The 10,182-nt window shown below is 34.9% G+C and overlaps 1 protein-coding gene across 7 annotated transcripts in view; it reads left to right on the top strand.

Annotated features, from left to right (window-relative positions):
- Positions 1-9,814, top strand: part of Insig2 (insulin induced gene 2) — a 40,162-nt gene extending 30,348 nt beyond the window's left edge. For all 7 annotated transcript variants that reach the window (XM_010623708.3, XM_010623707.3, XM_010623709.3 and 4 more), the window contains 4 exons: positions 3,726-3,850; positions 8,126-8,292; positions 8,450-8,549; positions 9,666-9,814. In XM_010623708.3, the coding sequence (XP_010622010.1) occupies positions 3,726-3,850; positions 8,126-8,292; positions 8,450-8,549; positions 9,666-9,707 (434 nt within the window). In that variant the 3' untranslated portion in view covers positions 9,708-9,814. The remainder of the gene's footprint in view (positions 1-3,725; positions 3,851-8,125; positions 8,293-8,449; positions 8,550-9,665) is intronic.
- Positions 9,815-10,182: the final 368 nt, after the last annotated feature.

The raw sequence follows: 10,182 nt of genomic DNA, 5'->3' as shown, positions 1-10,182 counted from the left end.
TATTTTCAAAACCTCTCTAGGTTCTTACCATTGTAAGTCAAAAAAATTGATAGTCATCTTTTGATTTTCCTGTCCAACTAATGTTTTTAGACCTTTACAGCAGTTACCTTTTGGTAAGTCTCCAGTATCACCACTTTCTACCTGTTAGCAGAAGAAACTCTAGCACACAGTCCTAGAGAAAGCTAAGTCCTTCTTCAGGGACTAGTAGAGATGTCTCGTAAATTTCTTCTCATTTTCCTTTTCTGAGTTTCCTGCTTTTAGTTTAACAGTGCTTATGTTTAGAAGCTGATTAGCTTCTTTATGTGTGCAATGCACTGGAACTAGAATTAGAAACCTCCTGAGTATTATAAAAGACCACAAAGGAATCTTTATAAAGAATACATCAGAGAAAAATAGACAGCTGTCATGGTATGGGTAAAATAAGTAGGTAAGTTTCGTCAGATATCACAAGTAGCTAGTTTGAATCCAGACCTGTGAAAGCAATAAGTAATTTTAAAAAGAAAAGAAAAATAGAAAAACTTTTCCATTTCATCATGCACTCCTTCACTTGAGAGTTTTATAAGACCCCCCCTTTTCTCTCATTTTGTGCTTCCAGCTTCCAGGTTTTACATCTTTCTCTTTCTTGGTCCAAGAATCATCACTGCTTGGATTATCAATCTTTATCTTTCGGTCTCTCCTTTTGCCTCTGCTTCATTTTCTGTGTTGTATGCTGACTATTATAGGAAAGTTACTTCTCTCTGGGACGAATGTGATGGCATCATTTTCCTGATTCCCCAGTATCTGCAGGGTAAAGTCTCTATGACTTTATGGCTTTGTGTGCTTTTATCTTTCTTTAAATCTTTCTACACCCTGAAGCTCCTTTCAGGTCCAGAGCTTACAGTTTCCTGGTAACACTGCTTTTTTCAGCTGTCTCTTAAATTTGATGAGAGAGCCATTTCCATGCCAGTCATCTGGTGAGCACAGCCCATTCGTGGTCATCTCTTCTGTGAAGCTTTCCTTTTGACCCATCAGCACCCTCCTCCCCTCACCAGATGCAGGGAGAGGCCTGGGGCCAGTCCTTCTCCTAACACAGCGCTGCATTTAGTAATGTATGTGGTCACTTTGCCACTGGAATTATATCTTTCTTTTTTCTTTTAAATCTCCATGAAGTACCAAGAATAGGTAAATTGTAGAACTTAAGTATTTATTGAATGAAAACATTATTTTATTCTGTTGTAGTTTTCCATAGAAGTGTATCTCATTGATTGGATTTGTCTTTTCAGCCTCTCTCTCCTTGTAAAATGTCTAATTTAACTGTGTTCTTTTTATTTCCTCACTGCTTTAAGCACAGTACCATCATAAAGTAATGACTTACTATAGGTGATCTTTAGTTGTGGCAAACTGTAGCTAGTTTCTGGGAAAGCAGTTAAAGATATCACAAGAAATGTGATTTTTGCATCAGAGCACCATTTGATCAAACAGGACTGTATTTGCATATAATTTTACATGGACATAATTTTAACAGTCTTGTTTTTTCTTTTTAAAGCACAGGAAGGGAAAAGAAGCTCAGACATATTCTTCTGAGCTCCCAAACAGTGAAGCTTTACAGCGCTGTATATATTGCCATCAGATTCTGCCATGCCTTTATTTAAAGGAGAGGAAGAAGGTAGCTAATGGGAAGTGACAAGCTTCCTCGAGTTCTTCCTCTCAGTGAGCAGCCAAGAACCATGCATACTCGATAGATTTGATTTTTATTGGCAAATCCCAAAGTTGGCAGGTGGCAGTTTAAATTCCTTTTTGTGTTTTTGCTTCCTCTCCTCAGTTGTCTCTCACTTGCAATTCTGAAATCAGATGCATTAAAATGTAGTCAGTTTTACTTATTTATATCTTTCCACATACCTGTCAGTATTCCCCGTGTGATAATTCTTTACCTATGCATCAACTGCTGAAGAAAATTAACTTGGAGTACCTGCTCTTAGTTGATTTTATTCTGCAGTAGGCGAATCAGGTGGAGGTGGGGGAGAAAAGAGGGGTTAGGTATGAGTATAGGTAGATACAGATATATTTATATTGGTCTATATCTTTTTGTATCTCTATATTATATAGGGGAGCCAGGGGAAAGAGAAATGACAGCCGAGTTTTTAGTTTTATGACACCTTGAGAAAAAAAGCAACATTCATCAAGGTGTATTTCAATTAGGCGTGTATATTGCCATTTTAATTGTGTCAGAAAGAAATACTGTCAGTTTATCTTATAGGATTTTAGAGCAATGACTTTTAAATAGAACTAATATGAAACTTAAATTATGTAATAGTTGTCAGAGCTCTGCTTTGCTGAGATTTGTCTTTAATCTGTTAATTGTCTGTGAGCCATCTCTATTCAGAATGCTTAAATCAAAAGACTCGTAGACTAGAAAATACATGCATTATTGCAGCATCTCAGCTCCTGATGGAACGGTGGCCAGGCAGCCTGTGGAATGCTGTTCCTTCATTCTGCTAGCCTGTGATTTATGAAGTTAACTGTTTTCTGTTTTTCTCTAAAGATTAAATATAGTATTTGTAAGAGGTAGCTAGCTAATACTAAGTTGGGGAGGAGCTTCTGACCCCCCTCCACTTAGATTTTGATGCAACAGTTTCACTGTACATCGTAGGGTTTGGACATTTCAAAGATGCTTTCCAAATGATGTGACAGTTGTGTCTTTATTATCAGAATGGTAGCATAATTATTCTATTTTGAGGATGATTAGCAAATTAAAGCTGCCTAGCTATTGTTAAGTTTAATCAGTGGATGTACATTTTCTTTATAATTTGTTAAATAAAGTTTTGGTTCATCTAGTCCTTTTGAAATAACTAACTCAAAATTTGAAATTTTCTTCTACTTAATAAAATACTGAGGTTTCATAAATAGGGATTGACAGAATATTTTGGGTCACAATCATGCATTTTGTGTACAGTAACTTTTTATAATTAATTTCACAGTTAACATTCAAGATGTTCTTTTCAAAACTAAGAAATATAGTAAGATGATTTCTTCTTATTTTTTAACTTTGAATTTAACTTTCATCTGAAAATTTGTATTTCTGCCAACTATGTTTACTCCATTTTTTCTATGTGCAGAATTAATGTTACATGTGAATTTGTATTGGGAGTTTTCCTGCTTTGACAATGTGACCTACAGTCTTATAAGAACCCCAGGGTGGAAAGAAGTGTCAGGAAAAGGTGTAGAAGACTAACATGAGAAACCGATGAGAAAAGACTAATCTATAGAACAGAACAGCCAGCACCCAGAAACATTGTGTATATGATGAGGCTGTTCTATGTATTTGTGCTTCTAACTTCTCTTTTAGATTGGTGGCATTTAAAAGCATATTTCAGGGCTATGGAGGATTGAAAAACATTGCTTAAGTACTAACTGGTTTGATGCTTTTTAAGTGTCATAGATACTTGTAGTAGAAAAGTAGCATGAATCATTTAGTCCAGGCCGCTAAATTGTGAGTCATACACTTAAAGTGAATTGTCTATTAGAATTTAGGCTACTGTTGTAATCATTTACAGTGCTGTCTTCAGCAGTGGTATTGTCTCCTTTTGGGAGATAAGTTTAATAATCTCTGTGATTGATATTAAGTAACTTGAACTTTTTCTTTTTAAAGAATCTTTAAAATGCATATCATGGCCATAGTGATTCTTACAGTTTAATTTTTGTCAGTATAACATTGGAGATAACGTTTATTTTTCTTTTTCCCACAGCTGTGATTGGGTTATTATACCCCTGCATTGACAGGCATCTAGGAGAACCACATAAATTTAAAAGAGAGTGGTCCAGTGTAATGCGGTGCGTAGCTGTCTTTGTTGGTATAAATCATGCCAGTGCTGTATCCTTTATACTGTAATGAAATGTGTAGTAATAAAGCAGCTTCCAACAAACCAAAGATTAAATAGCCCCTTGCAACATTACTATTGTCAGATTGTGATGTGCCCACTTAGCCATAAAACACATGAATCATATTTTTGCAATCAGAGTAGTAACTACACAATTATAGTGTGAAAAGTAGCTCTTCATTTAAATCCCCATTATTTTGTGCCATTTAGACATTTTTGCACATTTGAAAAATTTATGTTTGTTCTAAATCAGGTTACTTAATTACTTCCATACAGTCTTATAAAACTGGAGCTTATACTGTCAAAGAATATTTTTCCTCTTTTTCTTCATTTAAGATTTACCTAATCTGTGCATGGTGGCTCATGCCTGTAATCCTGGCACTTTGGAGTTGAGGCAGGAGGACTGTAGTGAGTTGAAGGCCAGCCTGAACTACATAGCAAGACCTTGTCTCAAACAAACACCTAAACAAACATAAACAGACTTCCTAATAATGACATGTGATGACTTCAGTTATTATTATCATTATTGTTTTTTTAAGTAGTAGGTATTGAAGTCATTTCCTCTATATTAAACTACATCCCAGCTTTTTGTTTTAATTTTTTGTTTTGAGGCAGGGTCTTTCTAAGTTGTTAAGTTGCCTAGGGTAGGTTCAACTTTGTAATTATCCTGCCTCAGTTTCCCAGAGTGTTGGGATTGCAGGTTGTTGTGGTTTGTGTCTAGATGTACTCCCAAAGCCTTATGTGGTCATAGGTGGAGCTTTTTTTTAGAGGTAGCCGAATCTAGAGCATGTGATTGATTTGTGGTGAAATGCTAGGATTAAGGGTAGGTGACTACTGAGTCAGTCCACTGATTGCTTTGGCACCACCCTAATCCCACTAGCCTAGATAGAATATAAAAGGGGCAGAAAGAAGCTGCTAAGGTCCCCCCTGTTTTCTTGCTTAGCTACTTTCTGCCCGTTATGACCTGTGTTTCCTCTACGATGCCCCTCTGCCATGCCAATCTGCTTGAAGCCAGCTGGTTATGGACTCAAACCTCTACAAGCTGGAAGCCAAATAAAGCTTTCCGCCTTTAAATTTGGGTGTTGGCTATTTTGTCTCAGCAATGAGAAATCAATAAGATACAGGAGTTTTTTTTCTTAATTTAAAGAAGTTAAAATTTTAAAAAACAGACTGTCACTGTTTTTAATCAATATCAAAATATAACATAAACATTCTTTAAAGTGGCATAAATAGAAATATCTAACTTGGACCTTGGCCAGAAACTACAGAATCCATCAAAACATGTATACATCAGAAAAAGAAAAAATACGTATAAATATTTCAATACTAAATTTATTGAGACATCAGGAGATTAATACAAGTTATCTTTGTTTTTTTTCCTCTAAGGCATATATTTTAGCAGTTATATTATTTGAGGATTCTAAAATTTTATTTAATGTTTAATGAGTATTTTTATAATGTCCTCATGAGAAGGATAATGTAGCTACCATTTCCCTTCTCCCTCCAGAAAAAAAAATGTCTACCTTTGAATGTATTTTTTGCCCTCATAAAGTTTTTTTTTCTGTCATTGTTTCTGCTTCCGCTCCTCTTGTCTTCTTTCTCTGACTTTCCTTTTGCAAAAGAGGATCTGGAAAGTGTTACTCCTGTCTTGCTTTTTCTACAAGATTTGGTGTACATAGTGAAGGTAGCAGGAACCTTAGGACCTGAGAAGTCATAAAGTGTGACTCAGACTGTCTGAAGTTTGTAGTCTTATATTGCTTTGGGCTTGAAGCCAGCAGCGTTAGCTGGAGTGTGTGGGTCATGTGGCAAGTCAGTTCCTGTCCTTTCACCAGGTCTTCAGGCCCTTGTGTTACTCTTGGGAACAGAAACCACTGGTCCTGCAGGTCTGTGAATTTGAAAGTACCGCAGAGGCTGTTATTGTTTTGATTTTCTGTTTCCTTTTGTATTAAGGAATTTCTCAGCATGTTTATTTTCATGAGCTTTTTTGAGATTTAGAATTTTCTAAAACATAAATATAGTTGTTGGGAAGATTTAAAAAGATGGAATCACAGATTTTCTTATCTAGACAAAAACTTAGAAATCCCCTAGTTCCATGTCTTCTTTATAAAGATAAGATATATTGAAGTTAGAGAGGCTATTTATATCATTTGCTATTTTATTTACCACACCAGGCTGAAGCAGAACTGAGACCAGAGACAGGAGCTCCTGAATCCAGTCTAAGAACATTTCATTCTTTTAACCTAGGAGCCCCATAGTTATGCAGATTCCTCTGTCTTTTGGAGTAGACCTTTGTATCTCAGACATTTTACATATATATATATTTTTTTGGTTTTTTGAGACAGGGTCTCACTAGGTAGTTGAGACTGACGTGGAACTCACTATGTAGCCCAGGCTGGTCTTGAACTCACAGCGATCCTCCTGCCTCAGCCTCCCAAGTCCTGGGATTACAGGTGTGCACCACCATGCCTGGCTCTATTTTTGCTTTTAAGTTGAGAAATTTAAATAACCATTACTAGAATTAAAAAAAAATTATATACAATTTACATTTTGTTTCCTTTGTTCACTCTTTTCTTACTCTTTGAATGAAATACTTAAATATAGCATTTTAGCTGCCCTGTTTATAAAATCCAAAATGTTTATAACATTTATAGCATAGACTTTTCATGATAGCTTACTAAGTCTTAAAAATAACATGGTACTACCTTTTCTTTTTCTTTTTTTTTTTGTACTGGGGATCAAACTCACGACCTTGTTCTTTCAAGGCAGGTACCACTGAGCTAAATCCTTGGCCACTTTTAAGATTGGTACTACTTTTAAGATTGATGTATTTTACTTGTTTTCACTGAAGCTTTTTTATTTTGCTTATTAAAGTTAGCAAAGATGGACCCTGTTAACATCAAATGCCACTCTTTATGTGAATGTTTTTGTGCAGAGGAATCAGTGTTCAAAACCTTTTCTTTAGAGTTTAAGCATAATGACAGCTAAAGAATAAGAAAAGCTTTTCTAGAAAGCATGCCTATATGAACTGTAGGTTTCTTGATAAATGAAGTTTAAGCAAGGAATGACTTCAAGGGAGTGACATACAACAGCCCTCAAATGCTGAGGTGTCAGCAAGATGGGTGTTCCGAATGCAGGCTTGATAGAGGCGCTGAAATGGTGGTCAACAATGGGATGTTGAAGGTAGCAGGAAATGGTTTTATATACTGTTTTTTTGGACTTGGAGTTATAGCATGGCCCGTTAGTTTGGTTAGATAGTAGTACCCCCCTCCAAGGAGCTGGTTATAAAGCCAAGATGTGGCCTTTGGGATATAGATAATGCCCTTTTAATGACACTTGAAATTAATTCCTTTAGTGTAATCCTCTAGCAAAGAAATGAGAAAATTGAATTTGTAAAGCTTCTTTCTGCCCAGAGATTTTGGAGTAGAAAGGGGCTGTACATTTGTTAATAGATGCTTAAGTAGATGATGAAAATAAAATATCTGAGCAAACTATCCTATACCAGAAAGTCTCAGGCACCAAAATAGCTTGGCAGGTTGCAAGATAATGTTCCCTTCAAGGCTTTATCCTCAACAAATTAAAACTGGAACAGTTGACATAATAGAAAGGGATACTGTGTCCTTGGTACTCTTGTTTCTGAACTGCATTATTATAAAATGTGTCTGTCAGTAAATCATACAGAGAATGTGGTATCCTGTTAAATAGCTGTCAACTCTTCTGTTTTCAAGTTCCTGTATGATTTTCAAGTAATTCCAAACCTCTTTGAGAAGTAATATGGGTTTCCTTTTTGACAAAAGTATGTTCTTTTAGCAATACTAGTGTTCTGAAGCTTGTACTCACATTTTTAGCAAAGAAAGCATTTCATAAATAATGGGTCTGACTTTATAACTGGGAATGTATGTAGACTTTTTTGGAGAGATTATAGGTCAGTAGAATCTATTAATTAGTTCCCTCTTTGTACCTGGGATTTAGTAAATTCCAGATAGTTTTAATCCTATTTAGTCACATATATTATATTGAAAGATAAAAAAGACTTGAGTGTACTCAAGAATAAACCATTCTGGGCTTAGGACTTAGCTCAGTGGTTCTGTCGCTGCCTTGCAAATACAAGGACCTGAGTTCAATTCCTGGTACCAAAAAAAAAAAACAAAAAAAACAAGATAAAGAATAAATCATTCCCTCCACTTAGCATTTCTTATTTTAGAAAAGTAAATGGTAAATGGGTGATTTTTGTTACAAATTTTGAGATGGCTCTTTAACACTGATCTCAGAAAGTGGATTTTGACAACAACATACAGTTGTCTCTCACACTGGCTGCACTCTCCATTGGACTCTGGTGGACTTTTGATAGATCTAGAAGTGGTTTTGGCCTTGGAGTCGGAATTGCTTTCTTGGCAACTGTGGTCACTCAACTGCTAGTCTATAACGGTGTTTATCAGTAAGTATTATTCTTTTGGTGCTTGTTTGGTAGGTAAATAAATGATAACCACATTCAGAATTGAGATTTGATTTACAAAGTGACTTATTTTCATTGTAATTATCTTAAATGTACTTGCACTTCCTCTGTGAGTTGTTAAATATTTCTATTATTCTAGGTATACATCTCCAGATTTTCTCTATGTTCGTTCCTGGCTACCATGTATATTTTTTGCTGGAGGCATAACAATGGGAAACATTGGTCGACAACTGGCAATGGTAAACTAGTGCTTATTTTATCACTGTCCATATGAGATACAAATGCTGAATTTTCTCTAAATAGTGGTCCTTCTTTTAGAGAAGGCAATTTGTAAAGGCAGTATTCTTTGATTTCTCTGTTACACTTTCATTGAAATAAAACATTTGGAAGAATTTAATCCAGGTATGTTAAATGTAGAAAAATTACTAGAAAGGCCAGAATGTGTTAAGGATGAAAGTATATGACCACATGGAAAAATTAGATTTTTAAAAACTCATCTACAGGTTTCTATCCATCAGAAAGAACTGTTGTAAAAGTGAAAAGGAGCAATACTAATAATCACATTGGTACAATATAGATAAATTAGAACTGTTGCAAGCAAATCCAGTACTTTGATCATTTTAATTATGAAGGAAAAGAACATCACTGATAACCCCAGTCATTGTAGCAAAGGTTAGAGTGTAACATTCAGAGGCCACAGCAGTTTTATGAATAAGTACTGTCACTTAGGATTTTAACCAGCTAGGAGAATTGAGTGATTTATTTTGCTGTCTTTTTAACAGTCTTGCCACCCAATTATTCTAACTCCCTTGGTTTCCTTTATTTTGAATTATACATTCAAAAGTCATAATTCATACATTCATAATTCATTTGAATTATACATTTTTATAGCTGTACTGTAAAAATACTGTTTTGGCCAGAAGCTTTTGTAATGTGATAATATTTTCCTTTAATCATAAGGTGATTTGAAAAAACATTTTTCTGAGTTGACTACATCAGTCATGTCCTTAAGTTCATGGCCTTCCCTTCACTGATTTGCCTTACTGAGCACTAAAGGAAGCCTACTTTGCTTCATTTCATATTCTAGGATTGATCTAAATCATATGTTGCTATCATTTGCTTGTCATGCAGAAAAGTCAGCCATGCGCTGCTTTTGCCTGTGGCTCTTTCACTTCTAGAATGTGAATTAACCTTTCTTCTATAACATTTGTTATTTAATTGTGGTAAATGTGTAACTGTTGGATTCTTTGAGGAATAAAGTACACATACATCATTTATAGAACCTTTTTTAGTTTATTTGGAAATTGTAATTCAGAGATTTTATCTGTTAAACTTTTAACCTTTACTTTTTGCAGTATGAATGTAAAGTTATTGCAGAAAAATCTCATCAGGATTGAAGAAGGCAAAAATATATCTTTTGTACAGAAAAACAAGGAAAGGGCATGTTAATTATATCAACAAAACTTTGGACTGTAAAACTTTGGACTGTAAAATTGCCAGGATGCTGTTTTTCCCTTGATTGTTGTGTATAGGTACACAAACACACACACACACACACACACACACACACACACACACACACTATTAATGCAATCTGTGATTGCTTCATCTGTAAATCAGTTACAAACCTTTATGTATTTGACTTAAAAACTGTAAGATATATGTGAATTACATTAAAAATGTTAATTAGTAGATCAATTTTTAAATTAATTTTTTAAACATACCATACATTATATCACAATGTTAATGTGCCAAAATATTCTATTACTGTCATCAAGAGTCTTAAGAATGCTTTGAACAATTATTGTTAGTGAAAAAAGAAGAGGAAAGCCAAAAATAAAAAGCAAATGGGAAGCTGGTATTTTCTCTGTC

The sequence above is a fragment of the Fukomys damarensis genome, unplaced genomic scaffold, assembly GCF_012274545.1.
Source record: "Fukomys damarensis isolate Sample0158 unplaced genomic scaffold, DMR_v1.0_HiC HiC_scaffold_29, whole genome shotgun sequence".
NCBI classification, from domain to species: domain Eukaryota; kingdom Metazoa; phylum Chordata; class Mammalia; order Rodentia; family Bathyergidae; genus Fukomys; species Fukomys damarensis.
Note: the sequence above shows the minus strand (reverse complement) of the source record. Positions and strands in the feature narration are given on the sequence as shown.